This window comes from Microchirus variegatus, assembly GCF_963457635.1.
Source record: "Microchirus variegatus genome assembly, chromosome: 16".
NCBI lineage: Eukaryota > Metazoa > Chordata > Actinopteri > Pleuronectiformes > Soleidae > Microchirus > Microchirus variegatus.
The window spans coordinates 3,937,454-3,961,586 of NC_139817.1; the positions used below are offsets into that span (position 1 = coordinate 3,937,454).

Genomic DNA, 24,133 nt, shown 5'->3' on the forward strand with positions numbered 1-24,133 from the left:
GAAACCCCGGTACGGTGTCTGAGAAGGCGCTCAGCACCTTCGCGTTTTAAAAAAAAACCCATTTACTTACGTTGATAAACATTTTAATCGATTATTGCTTTGTTTTTCCTTGTGTAACTAGTAATTTAATTTGATTATTTCAAACGTTATACGATAATATTACAGTAAAGCGCAGACACTTGTAGAACGCGTACGATTGTGACTCTGCTCTTGTGTCCTAGCAACGCTAGAGATCGGGTTTTAAGCCAATCAGAGAGCCGCTAACGTTTGATTGACACGTAAGGAACCAATCATAAGCGAGAGAAGTAGGAATCGCTCGCCTTTGCCGCTTGGCATTGTGGGATTGAATCACTGGAACGACAACAAATTGCCTTTTCGCTGCGACTTCGCTAATAACTTGTTTTCCCCCCCGTTACATTTCCGTGTCACCGCTTCTGTGGTTGAACCGAGATGGAGAATGTGCATCTCGTACCGGAGGACGACGACCTTTATTCGGGTTACAACGACTATAATCCCACATTTGACTCCGAGGTGAGTTAGCGACTATGCTACATTCACCTAGCTTACAGCTCGTCGCCAGTAATGTACACAACAACAATATGACGTATAACGGTTTGTGTGCTTGTAAAGTGGACTTTGCGTAATAAAGAATAATGGGGACTAGTTATTTTAAGTAAATAAATGAGTTACCAATTATAGGTAATGCAGTGCCTGTATTTAAAAAGTGCCCTCTGGATGGCGCTAAAGAGCTGCTACTACAACAACATCCAATGTCTCCATGATCTGATTTCTATGATAATGTATTGCATTGAAGTGTTTATAAACTGACCTCTGAAGCTTAAGACAAAGCTCCTCAAAATAGTAATTATTATTATTCTTTTTATGATAAATTACAAGGAGTTGGAGAACGATGTGGGCTTCCAGCAAGCAGTCAGGACGAGTCATGGAAGAAGACCTCCTGTGAGTATGGATTATATATAGTGTGTATGTGTGTGTACATGTGTATTTATATATTTGAGGTCCAAAAAACAAACAAACGTACCTTTTGTGAGGACATCTGTGTGACAATGTCCTAAACTTTCCAGATGACTGCGAAATTTCCCGGCACTGCCATCGGAGCTCGACCTTTAGCTACTTCATTTGGTGTAAGTTTACTAGTTTTTGATAAGGACGTATATCTCTGGCAATATTTATTTAAACGTGTCCTTATTATTCTCTCATCCTGTCTGTACTCGTGGGTTTCGTGCAGTCTCGGATCCCTATGACCTCTTCTATGGGCAGACCGGTGACTGGAGCTGTACAGGTACATACTGTAGTGTATATGATGTTAAAAAAAAAGGTTATTTTATGTGAAGTTAAATGTTTTTATTGTGTTATTGTGTGACAGGATGGAGCCGCTCGACCGATGACTGCAGTCAGAGCCGCCGGTTACACGTCCTCTCTGACCCGTGGTGAGTTTAGAGCCAAACTCGTCAACCAAAATTGTCTATTGCAGCTTTTATTTGTTGTGATTGAATACTAAATTTCCCTTGTAGTGTTCTAAAGCTTTGGTCTCATCATTCTCTCCTTATTTAAGTATGAATGAATGAAATGGTCTTTAAGAACAGGCTCTAACATATTTATTATTTTCTATTGTGTTTTTTTTTTTTTAGGCTCAACCTTTGACCCTCTGGGCCAGTCCAGAGGCCCCGCCCCTGCACTGGAATCAAAGAATGAGGACACGTGAGTGTTAAAAACATTTCACATACGATAAGGCACTTTATGTTGGAACTATAAATAACAATTAAACAGCATAATTTCTGAATTATACTACATTCTATATCACTGTGGCTCTTTTTCTAAACAACAAAACGTCCCACAGCGCCCTCTGCTGGAACACATTTCAGATTAAAAAGTGACAAACTGCTGATCATCTGGGCAACTTAATCCCGGGTGTTTAATCCAAAATATGCAGGCTGCAACTCGCCATTATTTTCATAATGAGTTAATCTGTCGAACATTTTCATGATCGATTATTTTCATGGATTATTAGTTTGTCAGATATTTTCAAAATGGAATCATCCGTCAAATATTTTCATAAACCATTAATCTGTTTAATATATGGATTATTAGTCTGTCGGCTCTGTCTATTTCATCAAAGAGAGGCTGAATTTAGCTACTTTGAGATTTTCTCAATTACAAAACTTAAAAATTCAAATCTTCAGCAATAACTGAGAATCTGGGTTTCAAAATAAAGTGCAGGAGCACGGTCAAACACCGGTGTTCTCACCAAGCACAATAAATCAATAAAGTGATGGGCTGCAGTGCAACTACAGACAGTTCAAACACTGTATTTATCTGTACGTACTGTACTAATACAATAACTTCCAGTTCTGAGATGGCTTCATGGTTTCTAACACACCGTTTCATCCCCGGTCTTCACAGGCCTGAGGAGAAGATCAAGATCCTGGAGAAGAAAGTCAACGACCTGATCGAGGAGAGCTGCATGGCCCAGAGCATGGGAGCCTTACAGCTGGTCAGGACTCTCCTGGGCTTCAGAAATCACGCAGTGATCAACAGCGATCTCAGTTTATTATAACGTGCGTTTCCTCTAATGAACCCTTGTGTCTTACTGTGTGTTGTGATTCTCCAGGCTCTTGAGAAAGCTAAAGAGGCAGGAAGGAAGGAGCGAGCCCTGGTGAGGCAGAGGGAACAGTCTGGAAATGGGGACCACATCAATTTAGATCTCACCTACTCGGTAAGTACTTTTTCTGTTTGTGCAACATTTACTTCCTTCTGTTTCAAACCCCTCCGTTTTTAATATTTTTAATGCATTATTAACTTGTTTTTATCCATTTTATTCTCCGAACGTACTATGTTTTTAACTCTGCCTGTAAAGAGGGCATGAGTGCTTTGAAAGGTGCCGAAAAGAAAATATATTATTTATATGAATCCTTATTAAACTCTATGGAGGCACTCGTTTGTATAAGCACATTGGGATCCTACTAAATAAACATGAACAAGCTAAAAAGAACAGTGAATAGAGAATAGTTTTATTTTTTTTAATAATTTTACTGAAGAGATATTGAATATTTCTCTTATTACCAGGTTTTGCTGAACCTCGCCAACCAGTATGAGAACAATGAAATGTACCCAGAGGCTCTGAACAGCTACCAGGTCATCGTGAAGAACAAGATGTTCAGCAACGCAGGTGAGAAGACCACCACTCAACTTCACTCACGACATAAGATTAAAATGACGAGGATTAAATAGGTGGGATTCTGGTCTAATTTATGCCCAATTCATATTTTCATAACTGATTAATCTGTGACTAATTGTCATCCCTGGAAATTTGGTAACAACAAAGAAATAGTGTACATTAATTAGGGTCATTAGTCATGTCAAAGGGAAACTTTGTGCTGTTTTCCCCGCCCTCTTTTTTGACTTTATCTTTGTTTTTAACTTCAATTTCTTTGGTTGTTTTGTTCATGCAAAATCTGATAAAACTATGATTGGGGGGAAAAAGAAGAAGAAATGTGTTCTCAGAGCACAAAGATGGAAATGTAAACTTCAGATTGTCTCTTCTCTACAGGCAGACTGAAGGTCAACATGGCCAACATCTACTTCAAACAGAAGAACTACCCCAAGGCCATCAAGTTCTACCGCATGGCGCTGGACCAGATCTCCAACACCCACAAGGAGATGAGGATCAAGATCATGCAGAACATCGGCGTGATCTTCGTGCGCATGGGCCAGTACTCGGACGCCATCACGTCGTTCGGACACATCATGAGTGAGAGCCCCAACGTCAAGACGGGCTTCAACCTCATCCTGTGCTACTACGCCATCGGCGACCGCGAGATGATGAAGAAGTCCTTCCAGAACCTCATCGCGGTGCCGCTGGGCGTCGACGACGAAGACAAGTACATCGCGTCCAACGTGAGTCACCTGGTATTTATAGAATAGTATATAACTGTATAGTATAATTTGAACCTTTGAGCTCTGGGAGGAGCTACAGCTTTTTTCTTTGCTATTCTGACCATGGGCGGGCCTTTGGAAGCTGCCTGCTGATTGGCTACTGAGTTTTTGGAGTGACAGCTCCGAGGACGGGACGTAGATACAGGCTCACGTTTTTTTGTGGTCCTCCTCAGTCTAAGTACAGGAGATAAAACATGCGACGTTGACTTCCGCGCTCATTGAGGCGTCACAATGCGCTAAATTCCTCTAATTGTTGTCTCGCGGAGCTCCGCTTTGTCCGTGAAACACGCGAGAGTGCTGGCGAGGGCAACGGCATCCGAAAAAACCGGAAGTCTGTGAAAAGTTCTATTCTTGGCTCCACAGTGCAGCACAGAGTTCTACACAAACTTCCAGCCTCAGAGGATTTATCTGTCCAGTGGATACATCTTATATATGACGGCAATGTGCCTGCTAGAGCCTGCAAATGATCACTTTTCCAAATGTGAGCTCCCAGTAGCCTCTGTGGCTGATGTCATTTCCTGTCCCTTAAGTTTAATTTTACTTTTTTGGACCTTTAAGGTGGACCTAAAGAGATACCACTAAACCGAGCGTTCTGAACAGGGCTGTTTTGGCAGGGTGATTGAACTGCTGTGGTGCTTCATCCTTATGCTATTTTGACCAAAGCATGTCACAGAAACGTTCATTAGGACACCAGGTTTAACTAGCTCCCTGGTATAGGTTATTATATGATCCCTATAATATTAAGTCTTTGTTAACTCTTTCAGGACGACACCATCTCAAACATGGTCATCGAGGCTATTAAGAACGACAAGCTTCACCAGATGGAGAGAGATCTGTAAGCAGAACAATTATGTGTCATAAAATACAAAAACACTAGAAAAATCCGTTTTTTTTAACATATATATATATATGTTTAACGTGTATTTCATTTTTTAATCTAATAAATAGAAAGTCCTTGGCTGAGAAGTTCATCATGACGGCAGCAAAACTCATCGCTCCGTCCATCGAGGCTTCGTTCGCTGCTGGATTTGACTGGTTTGTCATGTTTTTTTTTTGTTTTTTTTTACGTCTATAATACCAACATTAGAGGGCAGACAAGATATATAAATATATATATATATAGCCCTATAATGATCAGCTGTTTTAAGGGTTAACTGCTAATCTACTGTTTCAGACACTAAATCATGTGTGTGTGTGTGTGTGTGTGATTCTTCAGGTGTGTGGACATGGTGAAGAGCTCTCAGTACGTGGAGCTCGCCAACGATCTGGAGATCAACAAAGCCATCACTTACCTCCGACAGAAGGACTTCAACCAGGTGAGTGTCCTCTCCTCTCCTCTCCTCAGCGGCGTAAAATAAAGGGCAATACCACTCCATTTTAATCTGAACTGTGTGTCATGTGATCATTTCAGTATTAATCCAAAAAGGATAGAGTGGTATCTCCCTGGTACAAATAATACTCTATTGTTACGTCGGTTACCTGTGTTTTTGTTCCATTTTTATTGTATATTTAGTGTCTTTTGTTTGTCAGCAGTGTTTATATATATATATATCTATAAATACAGTATATATAAATGCAGTGTATATGTGAGGTTTTCCCTGCTGTTGTCTCTGCAGCATCAGGCTCATGTTTTCCACGTCTCATTGCCCAACATTCTCTCTTGCTTTTGTCTCGTTTTTCCCTCCCATGTGCATGCCTAAGGTTGAGGTATGTGTTCCTTCTGTTTCTATTTTTGATTGTTTTTTGGGTTTTATTTTCTCCCTCCGTCCCGTCATGAATTAAGCATGAGTTTTTTTCGAAATAACTTCTAACGGTGGTTTTTAACTTAACAGTAGTGAACTAAACTGTGTTGTTTACACCTGTGCTGCATGTGCTGCTTTTAGAGCGTCTACAGTCTGTGGTGTCGGTGGTGGTGGTGATTTCAGCATCTCAAAAAAAACGTAATGTTTTCACTGTAATACTGATGCAAAATCTCCCCAGTCAGTGACTTTTTATTTAAGTACACGTCTATAGCATCTTTCACAATAAAATACATTCAAACAGCACAATATGAGACCACAAGTAGGAAATTAACATAAGACATGGAATAAAATACAATAAAATTAATATCTAAACACTGGCTTAACTACATCAACAACTTTGATAATCGATTATTTTATTTTTAAAGAATTAAATCTAATTTCTTATTTTTTCAGCTTCTTAAACAAACAAATACTAGTTTTTACATTATCATTTTTTATTATCATTATCAGTTTTTACATCTTTAAATACAAAATGAATAAGAATGCAAGTTTTTAGGCTTGGAATTAAGGATTAATCACTTATTTGGGTCATAAAATGTCAGAAATTAAACATCAGTGTTTCTCAAACCTCAAAATTATTCAGCTTCAATGATTTCTTTCTCAAATGGAACAAAGAAACCAGGAAATATTCACATTTAAGAAGTTGGAAAATCAGAAAACGTTTTTTTAATCGGTAAGAAAAACACTCAAATCAACGAATTGACCATCAAAACAGTTGACTTTTAACTGATAAATGACTGATTACGTACTGGGGAGACTGTAGTCAACACAGTATTATAGTAACATACTAGTGTCACATATTTGTCATTATTGTTGTTGTTGTTGTTTTTTTAAATGTATTTCATCAGGCTGTTGAAACCCTGAAAACGTTTGAGAAGAAGGACAGCAGAGTGAAGAGCGCCGCAGCCACGAACCTCTCCTTCCTTTACTTCCTTGTAAGATTCTTCAACGATTAAACAAACAAACAAACAGAACATTAAACAATATTGAATAAAGCTAAAGTTCCTGTACGAGCTGACCTCCTGACGTCTCCCTCGCCCTCTCCACCAGGAGAAGGACTACGACCAGGCCGACCGCTATTCCGACCTCGCCATGAACGCCGACCGCTACAACCCGGCGGCGCTCATCAACAAGGGCAACACCGTGTTCGTCAGACACGACTACGAGAAGGCGGCAGAGTTCTACAAGGAAGCGCTGAGGAACGACTCCTCCTGCACCGAGGCTCTCTACAACCTGGGTAACGTTGGGAAAACGGCTGCAGATTAAGTCTGTTTTTGTATTGTTTTCATTTTTATGTAAAACTAGAGAAAGCTGTTAAAAAGCACAAACTGCTTGGTTTCCCACAGTAACGGTACACTCACTTAATCCAGATCTGTGCCCAGATCACCACCAAAATCTTAACATTGCTGCCATGGACCACAGTCTATATCTCCCTGAAGAATTAATCCCTTATTTTTTGATTTTGTTCTGTTGCTCACAGACAGACAACACATGACTAAAACCTTGTTTTAGGACAAAAATGTCTTTAATCAATTCTGGTGCAATGATGGTAAAAATGTTAATGTGGTATATTCCCAAAAAATTGTACCAGATGATTAAACTTGTTGCAGAAAAAAAACCAAAACTAATTAAAGTACCATATGTATTAGTTTTGCGCAGTCCTACAATTAGAGCTATTTAATACTAGATTGGAAATAAATGACTGAAACGGCATCATTTGGAATATTTTTGATTAATATGGGGAATCTGTCAAGTGGTGTAACCATCAGTCAAGGAGCCATTTAGTTGATATTGAGCAGGATATCAATATCAACTGTAGCTGCTTTAAAGTCTCTCTGTTCTCAATAGACCAGGCCTTGATTGACAGGGTTTTGTCTCCAGGTCTGTCCTACAAGAAACTGAATCGTCTAGACGAGGCCCTGGACTGTTTCCTGAAGCTCCACGCCATCCTGAGGAACAGCGCCCAAGTCATGTTCCAGCTGGCTCAAGTGTATCCTCCCTACAAGACCGCGCGTGTTGATAGATCTGTTCAAATGGTCTCTTCCCGTTTCTATACCAAACACCTTTCGGGTCCTTGACTCGCCGGACTCAGCTATGAGCTTCTGGAGGATCCGCATCAGGCGATCGAGTGGCTGATGCAGGTCATCAGTGTAATCCCCACTGACCCCAAGGTGCTGGCCAAACTGGGAGATCTGCATGACGGCGAGGGGGACAAGTCGCAAGCGTTCCAGTGCTACTATGAGGTACAGTAAGAGAATGATACTTGTATATACATTCAATTGTATTTGTGGAGCACCAAATCACAACATACATGATACATATGATATATACTGCCTAGACCGGTTGTGGTGAAAAAATTGCGGGACATAGAAAACTAGTTCTTAAGACATGTAAAATAATGTTATTCATGGATATCAATTTTAATCATAACGTAACTATAAGGATGACACTACGACTACTAATTATAAGATAAGACTTAAATTCAGTCATCCAGTGACTCACAATATAGACGAGAAGGTAGTAAAAAAAAATCAGTCAGAAAAAGTCACAAATAACAGTTTGACCAGTAACTTACAAGTCTAAAATGTAGTTTAATCAAACCTAAAGGATACGGAAATAAGATGATTGCACAAGGCAGCGAGGACTGGCTCTTATCCAGGACATATTGTGAGTTCTGGATCTGGATCCTGCAGCTCTGGAGTCACAGGTACCGGTAGAGCAAGGACAGACTCTGAGAAGTTATTACTACTACTACTACTACTACTACTACTACTACTAATAATAATAATAATAGACTCCCAACTGGATCTGGATCCTGCAGCGCTGGAGTCACAAGTACCGGTAGAGCAAGGACATACTCTAAGAGGTTATTATTACTACTACTATTACTACTAATTATAATAATAAATAACAATAGACTCCCAACTGGATCTGGATCCTGCAGCTCTGGAGTCACAGGTACCGGTACAGCAAGGACAGACTCTGAGAAGTTATTACTACTACTACTACTACTACTACTACTACTAATACTACTACTAATAATAATAATAGACTCCCAACTGGATCTGGATCCTGCAGCTCTGGAGTCACAGGAACCGGTAGAACAAGGACATACTCTAAGAGGTTATTATTACTACTACTACTAATTGTAATAATAAATAATAATAGACTCACAACTGGATCTGGATCCTGCAGCTCTAGGGTTACAGGTATCTGCAGCGCGAGGACAGAGATGATTATAATAATAATGTTATTATTATTATTATTAATAATAATAATAATAATAATAATAATAATAATAATAATGTGTCACTCTTCAGTCTTTCAGGTACTTCCCCTCTAACATCGATGTGATCGAGTGGCTCGGCGCCTACTACATCGAGACCCAGTTCTGTGAAAAGGCCATTCAGTACTTTGAAAGAGCCACACTCATACAGTAAGTGGCCACTGTTTATTTTACAGCGCTCCTCATAAATCTCATAAAATCTTAGTAAAACTGATGATGATTAAAGCATAGGGGGGCTGTTTCCACTCAATATAGCAGCCACAAATGAGTCTGTGAAACGTTATTTTACACATTTTCTGACTACAAACATTCTTATTTCATCGCGTCGTCGTCGTTGTATTTTGTGTCTTCTTTCTTTCATTAAACACATAACTTGGTTCTCATCTGTAAGCAGTTTCTTTGTAACTTGAGCAACTTGGGGACAGATGATTCCATTTAGTTTGCCTTCCAGCTGGATTCATAATTGGAATTTCACTTATCTAGTTATTTATTTTTTCAATTAAAAAACCGTCTTGGGTTTACAGTTCTATGCTCATATTGTTTTTGTCATGTTTTCTCAGACCAACACAGGTGAAGTGGCAGCTGATGGTGGCGAGCTGCTACAGACGAAGTGGTGAGAATGAGTCTGAGTTTGCTTTATCATAAAGTGTATATATATGTATATATATATATGTATACGTATATATTTATGTATATATATGTGTGTGTATATATGTATATATACATAATATGTATGTATATATACATAATATGTATGTGTATATGTATATGTATGTATATATATATGTGTGTGTATATATATGAATATATGTGTGTATATATGTATATATATGTATATATACATAATATGTATGTATATATACATGTGTATATCTATATATATATATACATATATATGTGTATATATATATTTGTGTGTGTATGTGTATATATATATATATACACACACATATATATATATATATATACACACACATATATATACATATATATACATACACACATATATACATACATATACACATACACATATTTATGTATATATATGTATATATTATGTAAAATATGTGATGGTAAAGAGGTTATTGTGAACTAGCAGTGAAGACATGTATTTCATTTCTTTTACAGGAAACTACCAGAAAGCTTTGGACACGTATAAAGACATCCACCGCAAGTTTCCAGAAAATGTTGAATGTAAGTCCCGTCCTCTTTGTGACACACAATCCACAAACTTTACACACAAAGCTACAACAAGGCAACATAAAACGCACAATAAGTCGTGATCAAATGGTCAAAATTAGTTTGATTTGTTTCTCATACTGAAAGTCGGGGAGAAGAGGCGGGTCTTTAGAAGTGATTAAATATGAGTTTTTGGTCTGGTTTTAGGCTTAGGCTAGGACTCCAAGACTCCTATAATTCTATGATATCTGTTTAGAGGAAACGCAATGAAAAGATGTACCATATTTATTTATTTTTCTTTTGAAAAATTGACCCTAGTAGCAGCGTGTACATATAAAATAAGATGGGGCCCAAAACGCAACCCTGGGGAACACCATGATCGTTCAACTCAATCAAAAGAGTGTAAAAGAGTAATAATAAAGACTTTAAAACGTGTTGTTGTGCGTGTTCATTTCTCAGGTCTGCGTTTCTTGGTGAGGCTTTGCACCGACATGGGACTGAAGGAGGTTCAAGAATACGCCACCAGACTGAAGAAGGTGGAGAAGATGAAGGAGATCAGAGAACAGGTATGAACACTGTCACTGTACTGATTTTCTCTGAAGGTTTAAAATATATGTAAGAAAATACAGAAATGTTCAAGTTAATACGCAAAAAGAAACAAGAAAAAACTCCCCCTCAACATTAAGACCTAATGAAGAAAAATACCACAGTAAAATGTTCTGGAATCTTGTGTCCAGATGGAAAAGATTTACGTGTGTTTACTTCCCTGAGATTAATTTATACAAAACAACCTAAAGTAAAGAGTCTGTGTGCTTTAATGATGAATCTCATGAATATCAATATGACACAGTCAATGTCAGTTATAGACATTTAAATGTTTTCTTTTCCTCCTCTCGTTCCTGGCGTCCTGTGTTCATTTCCTGGACAAGAACACAAACACTATTTTTTGACATGAAGTTGGTCAGCGGTCGCTGCTCTTGCAGAGACGCATGAAAAACAGCTGTTTAATTACGTATTTATTTATTTCCCTCTCCTGTTTATTTGATTCCGTGAATCGAACCACGCTGAGAGGAGCTTAAACAGCTGTTAAACACCTGCCTGGTCGTGTTATTCACAAACGGTGATGATGATGATGATGCTTTTACAGGGTTTTTTGGGGGTGTCCAGGATCACCTGAGACATCTGAATGTCATGGATAAGTAGGAATGAAGCATGTGCTTCCTTGTTTCCTTTGTTTGTCTTTAAATTCGATATAAATAAATCCAGGTTGGTTTTCCACCTAAACATAGAACGACTGTGAGGACAGAGGGAGGAAAACAGAAGTCTGTAACTCTTAAAACAGCAGTTTCCTTGGGAACTGTCATAAATAGTAAACACTGACAGTGCGCGCTAATGCTCTTTCTTGGGAATGATTTATTGTAAAATGGGGAATAAATCATATGCATTTTTCCGTAATTCCGTAATTTGTAATTTAGGAAAGAGAGTTGATGACCTGGAAAACAAACACCCAGTGCATGAATGAAAGAATCCTGAAAATGAAGGCCGTAAATCAGAGCTTTTTCAATTTCAAACTCAGTCACGGCCACGTTTTCAAACCCAGACATTTTTCCACAGCCAGTAAACGTATTTTCAGAGGCTATAAGAACATATGTGCAATATTAAGTGTCTTATATCCCTTTTTTTCAGCACAACCTATTCATTTTCTCCAACTATATAAACTTTTGATAGATAGCAATGTCTTCTCTTAGCTAGCAGTCTTCTTTTAGCTAAGCTTAAGCTAGATAGATAGATAGATAGATACCAATGTCTTCTCTTAGCTAAGTTTAAGCTAGCAGATATATATAGATAAATGGATAGATAGCAATGTCTTTTCTAAGCTAACAGTGTCTTCTTTTAGCTAACTTTTAAGCAGATAGATAGATAGATAGATAGATAGATAGATAGATAGATAGATAGATAGATAGATAGATAGATAGATAGATAGATAGATAGATGATGATGTCTTCTCTTAGCTAGCAATGTCTTCTTTTAGCTAAGTTTAAGCTAGCAGATAGATAGATAGATAGATCGATAGATAGATAGATAGATAGATAGATAGATAGATAGATAGATAGATAGATAGATAGATAGATAGATAGATAGATAGATAGATAGATAGATAGATAGATAGCAATGTCTTCTCTTAGCTAGCAGTCTTCTTTTAGCTAAGTTTAAGCTAGATAGATAGATAGATAGATAGATAGATAGATAGATAGATAGATAGATAGATAGATAGATAGATAGATAGATAGATAGATAGATAGATACCAATGTCTTCTCTTAGCTAAGTTTAAGCTAGCAGATAGATAGATAGATAGATAGATAGATAGATAGATAGATAGATAGATAGATAGATAGATAGATAGATAGATAGATAGATAGATAGATAGATAGATAGATAGATAGATAGATAGATAGATAGATAGATTACACTATATAAAGTGTATACATTTTTCCCATGGCTGGGCACAAATACTCAAATTATTTGGGGGAATTTATTTGCCAGTGACTCTTTTAAAAAATCAGTCGAAGCAGAAACAGAATCAGCCAAAATGTGGTTTTGAACGTTTTCACCTCACTCAGCCAACCTTGCACGCTATCTGACCTGCGATCATCTGCGTTTCCTTCAAACTGAAATACCCCGACTTTGTGGTGTTTAATGAAGTCATCCATGTTCGGAGGAGAATTTTTGGAGGCTCACGATGTGACCTCCTCCAACCTCCTCCTGCAAAGTGATGGTGACGTTTTAATGTCGCTGGATCAAGTGCATTGACGTAAAAACATTTTTCCTCCTCTGATGTTTTCTGGGTGAGGTTTTTTAGAAAATACACTTGTAGTATTTGGCCACAACGGCCGTTTTTGTTTTTCAGACTTTCACGCAGATGCTTCCTTTTCAAAAAATATGTGCCTACGATTATTGGGATATTTTATAACGGCGACGCGGGTGTTAGACGTTTTTAAAGTCAGCTCCAAAAATAGATGACAGTCCTGTGACCTGGTCTGGAGTCAGTGTCGAGTTCTGGAGCAGGATTGGGAGCAACAGAGTCCGTGTTCACCCCGGGTCCTGTGGAGATGTTAAATCAGGGCCAGGAACAGATGAGAAGGAAGACTCGGTCAAATCACAACCAGCTGCTCTTAAATCCGCCTCTCTGAGACGCAGCTGGATCAGAGTCACATTTCTGCTGAGACGCAGTCGCGGCCAAAAAAACAAACACACACAAAAAAAAGTCCCAACTCATGAATCCCAGACTTCTCCAAAAACTGAATGACAACACGACAATAACTGATCCTACTATTACAGCTGTATAGTTTATGGAATGACAACTGAGCGGATGATTAAAACTAATATATATATGTAGAAGATTAAATCACTGCTGTATGTTGTGTTTATGCTAAGTGTGTTACTTTTCCTGCTTTAATTTGTTCCTGCCGTTGACTTCCCCCCCAGTGGAACTGTGAGATTGATTCCGATGATATGTATATCTATGTTTTTATATTCTGTTATTACTTCTAATTGCATTATGACTTTTTTTGTGAGATGGTGTGAGTTTCTTAAATAGTTTTCATGCCAGTAAATGTGATGTAATTGATTGGAAACAGAGGGAGCGACAAATAAAGTGTAAAGGCCCAGGCTCAGCTCTGGAAGTGGACGTCACTACAGAAACTTAAACAGATTACAGATCTAATTAAAGTTAAAAAAAAAAGTGTTATTTATCTCGAATCCTCGTCTGTTTCTTTGTCTTTTCTGCAGAGGGTGAAGTCGGGGCGTGAGGGCAGTGCCAGAAGTCGGAGAGAAGGTAGAGAGGGCAGCGCTGGGAGTGCGGGTGAGTCATTTTTAGTAGAGAGAGGGCGCCTCCTAATGGCTGTTCTCCCTGAACAGCTGCATGTACACAGCAACAATGTTACTACAGTTGCCTACGCTGCAAAGAAAACTGAAACATTTGCAATAAAGCACATTGAGGCTATGAGGATATTTCCTCAGGTCGTGAGGAAATTAAACCACCTTTTCCTGAGGCCAACGCCGCCCAATGCCTGATTTTGAGAAATGCCAAACTGTGGGCTGAGAGCTGAGGGAGGAAGATTGGGGAGCAGTGCAGGGGGGCTTGGCCTGGTAGTGAAAACCTGAAGACACCGAGTTTGCGGTTGTATAACTAGCGTCTTAATCTCTTACTCCACATTTGAATTGTTGGCGAGAGAAAGACGACAAAATGACGGCGCTGGCGTTGTGTAAAAATGGGGGAGGAGTCTGGGACAACGAGTGACGAAAGACTGGATTAAGAAAGCCACTGGCGAGGCAGTAGATTTTTAAGATTTTTATGGATAATTTGATGTATGTTTTCAATACTTTACACTAAATTGTGAACATTTGCATCTGGATCAACAAAACAGGGACTATGTTATGTATACGGTGTGAAGACGATCACAAAGGTTAGAAATTATAAACTTAACAACGTATGTTGTAAAATTAACAACCTGGTGATAAAACTACAGCTTTTAATGTTTAAAATAAACAAAACTTTGCGTTTATCTGGAACCCCATTAGCTTCCACACGGTGATATTTGCTAATCTGCTCCGATCATGTTGATATAGTGAACGTGATGCATTCAAGAAACCTCGTAAATTTGACTTCACTTTGCACCACAAACTAGTTGGAGTAGAAAGGAGTAGAAAAAAACCCAACATGTTTTTATAAATGAAATCACTGCTAAAACATTTGTTTTTAATCTTTTTTTAATATATTACAAATGGTCACAGTGCAACTGATCGACGTTTCATAATCACGGCGAGTAATCGAACGCTCATGTTCGTCCCCGGTCGATATGGCAACGGCATTACAAACAAGTCAGTCATCAGATCCACAGATGAATAAAACAGATGCATTTATCCTTTCACTTCAGCAGTTCATGGAAGCACATGAATGTTTAAGTATTTATGTGCGACGCGACGCCGATTCTGTCGCTAAGCCTTAAAAATGACAAACATCGGCGTGCCTTGTTTTAAATTAGAACAGCCATTTGAATAAAAATAATAATGAAATTGGAGCGGGGAGGGAAGCCAGCACCGTTTTAACACTCCCTCGCTACAGATCCACAACAAACACCAAATACAGACACATTTTACTCCAGACTGGTTGCAACACAGGGGAAAACTGGCACGTTGGCAAATCTCAAACGAAATCCAGACAACGCTGAAGTAACGACGAGGCCCCGGCTTTTCCCATCTGTGTCTGTGGTCTCCTTTAATGTAGTTCTACATAAATCTATGTTTATATTTGACACCGACTGCTCCACAACTGCCAAGACCTCCGTTAGTCCCCAGTGTCGTTTTTTATGTTTTTATTATTGTATATTAATACGTTTTGGCTGAATATTAAATTAAATGATGTTAATCCCTACAGATTAAAGTTGTTTAACTGAACTGAAACCACAAACTGTTCTCTCACTTCTCTAAGGCATCGCAGAGGATGTCAAAACAGGTGAGAGGAGGAAGGTTATGAAGGTGTCTGATTGTATGCAGCAGCGTTTTTTTCCCCTGTTTTCTGTGCCGTTTTATTCCCTCTTTATCGGTTTTACCTGTTTTACACTTTTAGTGCATTATGTTCACTATTTATCTCTCTGGTTCTTCTTTTCTCTGTATGTTTTCTCGCTGTGCTTTATCTTTACTGCCCATTTATCTCAGTGGTTTCCAAAGACTGGGGTACGGGAGAATTATTTTGGGTCCCTGAACTCATTTTGCAGAATTTTCCCAACCTCTTAGATAAGATTTATTTGTTTTTTTTACAGATTTGGCTGTAATTTATTATTTATTATTCACAATTTATACAAGATTTGGATCAAAAGCAACTATAAATGACAAAGAAGTTATTTGAACAAGTTTTATTATTACTTGTTTAAATCCCACAAGGGAAAATAACAACATAGTTTCCCTTTAGGATTAAAGTGCAACAAAAAACAAGCGTTCAAATTAAATGAGCATGAAAACAAGATAGCAGGCCCTGCCATTGTAAACAACAATAACAATAATATAACTTTCTACTGGCTTCTAAACTACGGGAGCCCAGGTTAACCAGAAAAGTGATTTATCGCCCAGCTCTCAGAGAATATTTAAGAAACACTTTTTTGGATTATTCCTCAGAAATGACGGATCAGTCGGATAGAACTTGTGACAGAGAGAGAAACTGAGGAAACCAGAGCTCAATAGTTTCAGTCCAATAAAGTCTGTCATTTCCTCTCAGAGCGTTTCAGAACATCTGAGATAAATCACGTCGCCTTTTTAAAAAAAAAAAATTTATACGACGCCAAACCACAATTAACATTAGCTCAAGACACTTGACATAGGCAGCAATGCAGAGAGAACAGAGAGGAAAACGTAGCAACAGTCAATATAATGAAAAAGCCCTTGCTACAACTTCATTTACCGCTCAACAATGAACGAGTTGCGGTTTCATTTGAACTAAGACATTTTTTAATGGAAAATTTATGAATTTGTTACAGGTAAAGTTCTGTGTCTGTGTCTGTATAATCTATCTATCAGCAGCTTGCTAACTACAAAACTAGCTAGATATAGCATCTATCTATCTATCTATCTATCTATCTATCTATCTATCTATCTATCTATCTATCTATCTATCTATCTATCTATCTATCTATCTATCTATCTATCTATCTATCTATCTATCTATCTATCTATCTGATAGCAGCTAGCTAACTACAGCGCTAGCTAGATATAACATCTATCTGTCTATCTAATAGTAGCTAGCTAACTACAACATTAGCTAGATATAGCATCTATCTATCTATCTATCTATCTATCTATCTATCTATCTATCTATCTATCTATCTATCTATCTATCTATCTATCTATCTATCTATCTATCTATCTATCTATCTGATAGCAGCTAGCTAACTACAGCGCTAGCTAGATATAACATCTATCTGTCTATCTAATAGTAGCTAGCTAACTACAACATTAGCTAGATATAGCATCTATCTATCTATCTATCTATCTATCTATCTATCTATCTATCTATCTATCTATCTATCTATCTATCTATCTATCTATCTATCTATCTATCTATCTATCTGATAGCAGCTAGCTAACTACAGCACTACCTAGATATAACATCTATCTGTCCATCTAATAGCAGCTAGCTAACTACAAAATTAGTTAGATATAGCATCTATCTATCTATCTATCTATCTATCTATCTATCTATCTATCTATCTATCTATCTATCTATCTATCTATCTATCTATCTATCTATCTATCTATCTATCTATGTGATATCAGCTAGCTAACTACAAAATTAGCTAGATATAGCATCTATCTATCCATCTATCTATCTATATATATATCTGTCTATCTATCTGATAGCAGCTAGCTAACTACAGCGCTAGCTAGATATAACATCTATCTGTCTATGTGATAGCAGCTAGCTAACTACAAAATTAGCTAGATCTATTATCTATCTATCTATCTATCTATCTATCTATCTATCTATCTATCTATCTATCTATCTATCTATCTATCTATCTATCTATCTATCTATCTATCTATCTATCTATCTCATAAACAGTTTCTTTTTCCCATTTTAGATTATTAATCCTCGGAATTAAAACTTTTCTTTCAGTGTATCCGTCTTTCGGGGTCACCACAGTGGATTACTTGCTGTTTTTCAGTGATCCACATATTTGATATTGACGTTGCAGACGTCTCTGCTGCCCCTAAAATGTTGATAGATGGTGCAATAAAATTAAAACAACAAACAAGAACATGGGCCAAAGTGCCCTTTAAGCACTGCCGTGTTCTACGCCCTGCTTTTAAAACAGCTTACACTAGCGTCATACAAAGGGGAAAACATTCATCTAGTTCCTTTTATTGCTTCAGAACTGTCCAAGTTGGAAATTATTGACTTTCAACAGTCTTCCCACTGGAAACTTATCTGCACTGTTACAAACCCCGGGATCGGGACTATTTTGACAGGCAGCTGCGATGTTGGCCCTGTGGTCCGTGTTTTCTCTCCCACACACGAGCAGGAGAAGGGAGTGGGGAAACGGCCAAACCTCTCCCAGATATTTGAGTTAAAACCTTGAGAGCACCTGAGAGTTTTCCCTCTTTTCTGTAAAGTCTGCAACGTTGTACGTTTTCTGTGCGTTTGACATTTTGGGGGCGGAAAAACTGCCTCGGCGGCGTCGGTTGGTCTGACCTTGTTTTTTTCGCTGTTCAAATAAATGGACTCGTTAGGTGCGAGCTTGAACTCGCGCTGTGCTGCGCTGTGTTTCTGAACCCTCTTTTCCAAGTTCATGTGATCATCCAAGAGAGGGGGGTTTTCCAACGTCGACTCCGATTATCCATCATCGTCATGGACGTTCCCCCGTCGACCTGCTGCGGGAACATTATGTTGTCGAGGCCGGCGAAATAAAACAAATCATCATTGCTAAACTCTTACGCGGGGATTTATTAGCTCGGTCTGTCAGTTTCAGCCACGTTGTGTCATCCCTGTTTTCCGGCGTCTCCCAGTTGTGTAATATAAAAGAGAAGAGAGAAAACACACACGCACACACACACACACACAAAGGCGGTCCAAGAAAAAGAAATGTATTTTCCAGTGGAGTTTGGCAGCATTTTGCGAAGCCTCGTGTGAGATGTTTGAAAACTGTGTGAGAAGGTGGAACACCAGGGCCTCTCCTCCGCCCTTCCTCTCTCCACTCTGTTTTTCAGCCGCGGCTCCCGTCCGTTTCCATGGCGACCTGGCAGCCATGTGTGATGGGCTGCTGTCTGTAATCATGTCTGTCCCTCAGCTCGCCACAGAGACTTGTCAGTGTTTAATCTGAGACTTGAACGTAAACACAGTCTTTGACGTTCTCCGTCACTCTGTGTCCACGGTGAATACTATATGGAAACCCTTAAAACATTTTTTGATGAATTAATGGAGCGTGCTTTATTAGTAAAATTTGAATAATATCATGGTAAACCAGTTTTTATGATCAAATTAAAATCATTAAAATTATTCCTTAAGAGGTTTGCAAATATTTTCAACGGATCCTTGTTCAAGGTTATGCCGACTATGATGACGGTAAATTTCAAGTCATTCCGAGATACTTTTTTTTTTTTTTTTTAAATGTCAGCTCACTGTCAAAGAACATCAGGGCAAATGGATAATTTCCTGATCTTCAAAAATTCATAAAAATTATTCCTTAAGAGATATGCAAATATTTTCAACGGATCCTCGTTCAAGGTGATGCCGACTATTATGATGGTAAATTTCAAGTCATTCCGAGATACTTTTTGTCTTTGAGACTTAAGTCAGCTCACTGTCAAAGTGCATCAGGGCAAATGGCTCATTTCCTGAATTTCAAAAATTCATGAAAATTATTTCTTAAGAGGTTTGCAAATATTTTCAACGGATTCTTATTCAGGGCGATGCCGACTATGATGACGGTAAATTTCAAGTCATTCCGAGATACTTTTTTTTTTTTTTTTGAAAAATGTCAGCTCACTGTCAAAGTACATCAGGGCAAATGGATAATTTCCTGATCTTCAAAAATTCCTAAAAATTATTCCTTAAGAGATATGCAAATATTTTCAACGGATCCTCGTTCAAGGTGATGCCGACTATTATGACGGTAAATTTCAAGTCATTCCGAGATACTTTTTGTTTTTGAGACTAAAGTCAGCTCACTGTCAAAAAGTGCATCAGGGCAAATGGCTCATTTCCTGAATTTCAAAAATTCATGAAAATTATTCCTTAAGAGATTTGCAAATATTTTCAACTGATCCTTGTTCAAGGAGATGCCGACTATTATGAAGGTAAATTTCAAGTCATTCCGAGATACTTTTTTTTTTTTTTCTTTTTAAATGTCAGCTCACTGTCAAAGCGTATTAGGGCAAAAGGATAATTTTCTGATCTTCAAAAATTCATGAAAATTATTCCTTAAGAGATATGCAAATATTTTCAACTGATCCTTGTTCAGGGCGATGCCGACTATTATGATGGTAAATTTCAAGTCATTCCAAGAAACTTTTTGTTTTTGAGAAGAAAGTCAGCTCACTGTCAAAGTGCATCAGGGCAAATGGCTCATTTCCTGAATTTCAAAAATTCATGAAAATTATTTCTTAAGAGGTTTGCAAATATTTTCAACGGATTCTTATTCAGGGCGATGCCGACTATGATGACGGTAAATTTCAAGTCATTCCGAGATACTTTTTTTTTTTTTTTTGAAAAATGTCAGCTCACTGTCAAAGTACATCAGGGCAAATGGATAATTTCCTGATCTTCAAAAATTCCTAAAAATTATTCCTTAAGAGATATGCAAATATTTTCAACGGATCCTCGTTCAAGGTGATGCCGACTATTATGACGGTAAATTTCAAGTCATTCCGAGATACTTTTTGTTTTTGAGACTAAAGTCAGCTCACTGTCAAAAAGTGCATCAGGGCAAATGGCTCATTTCCTGAATTTCAAAAATTCATGAAAATTATTCCTTAAGAGATTTGCAAATATTTTCAACTGATCCTTGTTCAAGGAGATGCCGACTATTATGAAGGTAAATTTCAAGTCATTCCGAGATACTTTTTTTTTTTTTTCTTTTTAAATGTCAGCTCACTGTCAAAGCGTATTAGGGCAAAAGGATAATTTTCTGATCTTCAAAAATTCATGAAAATTATTCCTTAAGAGATATGCAAATATTTTCAACTGATCCTTGTTCAGGGCGATGCCGACTATTATGATGGTAAATTTCAAGTCATTCCAAGAAACTTTTTGTTTTTGAGAAGAAAGTCAGCTCACTGTCAAAGTGCATCAGGGCAAATGGATCATTTCCTGAATTTTCAAAAATTCACGAAAATTATTCCTTAAGATTTTTGCAAATATTTTCAACTGATCCTTGTTCAGGGCAATGCCGACTATTATGATGGTACATTTCAAGTCATTCCAAGAAACTTTTTGTTTTTGAGAGGAAAGTCAGCTCACTGTCAAAGTGCATCAGGGCAAATGGATCATTTCCTGAATTTTCAAAAATTCACGTAAATTATTCCTTAAGAGATTTGCAAATATTTTCAACTGATCCTTGTTCAGGGTGATGCTGACTATTATGAAGGTAAATTTCAAGTCATTCCGAGAAACTTTTTGTTTTTGAGAAGAAAGTCAGCTCACTGTCAAAGTGCATCAGGGCAAATGGATCATTTCCTGAATTTTCAAAAATTCACGAAAATTATTCCTTAAGAGATTTGCAAATATTTTCAACTGATCCTTGTTCAAGGAGATGCCGACTATTATGAAGGTAAATTTCAAGTCATTCCGAGATACTTTTTTTTTTTTTTAAATGTCAGCTCACTGTCAAAGTACATCAGGGCAAAAGGATAATTTCCTGATCTTCAAAAATTCATGAAAATTATTCCTTAAGAGATATGCAAATATTTTCAACTGATCCTTGTTCAAGGAGATGCCGACTATTATGAAGGTAAATTTCAAGTCATTCCGAGATACTTTTTTTTTTTTTTAAATGTCAGCTCACTGTCAAAGTACATCAGGGCAAAAGGATAATTTCCTGATCTTCAAAAATTCATGAAAATTATTCCTTAAGAGATATGCAAATATTTTCAACTGATCCTTGTTCAGGGCGATGTCGACTATTATGATGGTAAATTTCAAGTCATTCCGAGAAACTTTTTGTTTTTGAGAAGAAAGTCAGCTCACTGTCAAAGTGCATCAGGGCAAATGGATCATTTCCTGAATTTTCAAAAATTCACGAAAATTATTCCTTAAGAGATTTGCAAATATTTTCAACTGATCCTTGTTCAAGGAGATGCCGACTATTATGAAGGTAAATTTCAAGTCATTCCGAGATACTTTTTTTTTTTTTTAAATGTCAGCTCACTGTCAAAGTACATCAGGGCAAAAGGATAATTTCCTGATCTTCAAAAATTCATGAAAATTATTCCTTAAGAGATATGCAAATATTTTCAACTGATCCTTGTTCAGGGCGATGTCGACTATTATGATGGTAAATTTCAAGTCATTCCGAGAAACTTTTTGTTTTTGAGAAGAAAGTCAGCTCACTGTCAAAGTGCATCAGGGCATGCTGACTATTATGAAGGTAAATTTCAAGTCATTCCAAGATACTTTTTTTTTTTTTTTTTTTAAATGTCAGCTCACTGTCAAAGCGTATTAGGGCAAAAGGATAATTTTCTGATCTTCAAAAATTCATGAAAATTATTCCTTAAGAGATATGCAAATATTTTCAACTGATCCTTCTTCAGGGCGATGCCGACTATTATGATGGCAAATTTCAAGTCATTCCGAGATACTTTTTGTTTTTGAGAAGAAAGTCAGCTCACTGTCAAAGTGCATCAGGGCAAAATGATAATTTCCTGATCTTCAAAAATTCATTAAAATTATTCCTTGAGAGATATGCAAATATTTTCAACAGATTCTTATTCAGGGCGATGCTGACTATGATGATGGTAAATTTCAAGTCATTCCGAGATTTTTTTTTTTTTTTTTTAAATGTCAGCTCACTGTCAAAGTACATCAGGGCAAAAGGATAATTTCCTGATCTTCAAAAATTCATTAAAATTATTCCTTAAGAGATATGCAAATATTTTCAACTGATCCTTGTTCAGGGCGATGCCGACTATTATGATGGCAAATTTCAAGTCATTCCGAGATACTTTTTGTTTTTGAGAAGAAAGTCAGCTCACTGTCAAAGTGCATCAGGGCAAATGGATCATTTCCTGATCTACAAAAATTCATTAAAATTATTCCTTAAGAGATTTGCGAATATTTTCAACTATAAAAGTAAAGCAGCTTTGATTAGTCATCGAGAATAGAAAAGCACTGTATTTATTGAAGCTTATCGTATCTCATGTGTTTGGTACAGACAGCAGCCACAGCAGCAGCAGCACCAAAGGAGAGCGACTCAGCTCCAAGATGAGGTCACTTCCTGCCTCTAACGAGCCTTACGAGGCCAGCAACCAGAAAGAGCTCGGTGAGGAAAAACGTCTGTTTCTCTGTCGTCGGTGACATAAAACAACGCTCTTAAATCTTCTTTTTCCTCGTCCGGTGCAGACGCGTCTTACGTGGACCCTCTGGGACCTCAGGTGGAGCGACCGAAGACGGGAGCGAAGAGGCGAGTGGAGGACGACGACTTCGCCGACGAGGAGCTGGGAGACGACCTGCTGCCCGAGTAGCTGCTCCAACCTTCAAGGCCTTTTTTTTCCCCCCACACAAAACTTCACTTATACGACCTTTACTTAAAGAATTTTCGGTGAACGCGGCATTGTTAATGAAAAGGACTGATAGTTTTGCTTGACGGAGGTCGTTTTCTGATGAAAAAGTGATTCTTTTCTGTCGTTTTAGTTTTTTTTTGTATCGTGTGTATGAAGTCATTTCTTGAAACAATGCCGGGTTTTATGGAAAACTCTTTAAGAACAACCAAAAAAGAACCATACGGAGGAAACCAAATATATCACTGACTGCAGCTTTAATAAAAACCCTCTGTTCCAGCTCAGGAGTAAATGGACTGCGACTTCTGCGTGGATGGAAACGCTCGGCAAGAACTGATAACGCTGAAAATGTCGCAACTTTATCCTAACGTCACTTACTCCCCCCCCCTCTCTCTTTAAATCCAGCACTGGAGCGCGTCTTTATCCTGGGAAACGTCTGGAAAATCCATCAACACAACAGGAGCACACATAACGTACTTTCACAGATGCTGATGTTGTTTGTGTGTTTTGTACCAACAAAAAGAATGTCTATTTGTAGTATAATATTTATACATATATAACTTTATAAATCTATTTTTTTAAAAACGCTTGAGAGGGATATTATGATATTATTAAAGGGATGTTGAGTTTTTTTTGAAGTGC

The 24,133-nt window shown here is 37.7% G+C and overlaps 1 protein-coding gene across 5 annotated transcripts; it reads left to right on the forward strand.

Annotated features, from left to right (window-relative positions):
* Positions 1 to 358: 358 nt before the first annotated feature.
* Positions 359 to 23,983, forward strand: ift88 (intraflagellar transport 88 homolog). 5 transcript variants are annotated; one of them, XM_083902533.1, is made up of 24 exons: positions 359 to 531; positions 898 to 960; positions 1,086 to 1,145; positions 1,250 to 1,303; positions 1,388 to 1,451; positions 1,653 to 1,722; positions 2,425 to 2,515; positions 2,633 to 2,792; positions 3,062 to 3,190; positions 3,572 to 3,918; positions 4,722 to 4,792; positions 4,906 to 4,992; positions 5,174 to 5,273; positions 6,608 to 6,694; positions 6,810 to 6,996; positions 7,641 to 7,749; positions 7,852 to 8,002; positions 9,080 to 9,195; positions 9,606 to 9,658; positions 10,174 to 10,239; positions 10,684 to 10,790; positions 14,015 to 14,087; positions 23,146 to 23,253; positions 23,334 to 23,983. In XM_083902533.1, the coding sequence occupies exons 1-24, from the start codon at positions 451 to 453 to the stop codon at positions 23,453 to 23,455; spliced, it is 2,556 nt and encodes an 851-aa protein (XP_083758659.1). In that variant the 5' UTR covers positions 359 to 450; the 3' UTR covers positions 23,456 to 23,983. The 5 variants fall into 5 exon arrangements, with proteins under 5 accessions (XP_083758659.1, XP_083758660.1, XP_083758661.1 ...); XM_083902534.1 differs by having other exon boundaries at positions 2,633 to 2,737; positions 3,088 to 3,190; positions 14,015 to 14,101; positions 23,091 to 23,253; XM_083902535.1 differs by having other exon boundaries at positions 2,633 to 2,737; positions 3,088 to 3,190; positions 23,083 to 23,253.
* The last annotated feature ends 150 nt before the right edge of the window (positions 23,984 to 24,133 follow it).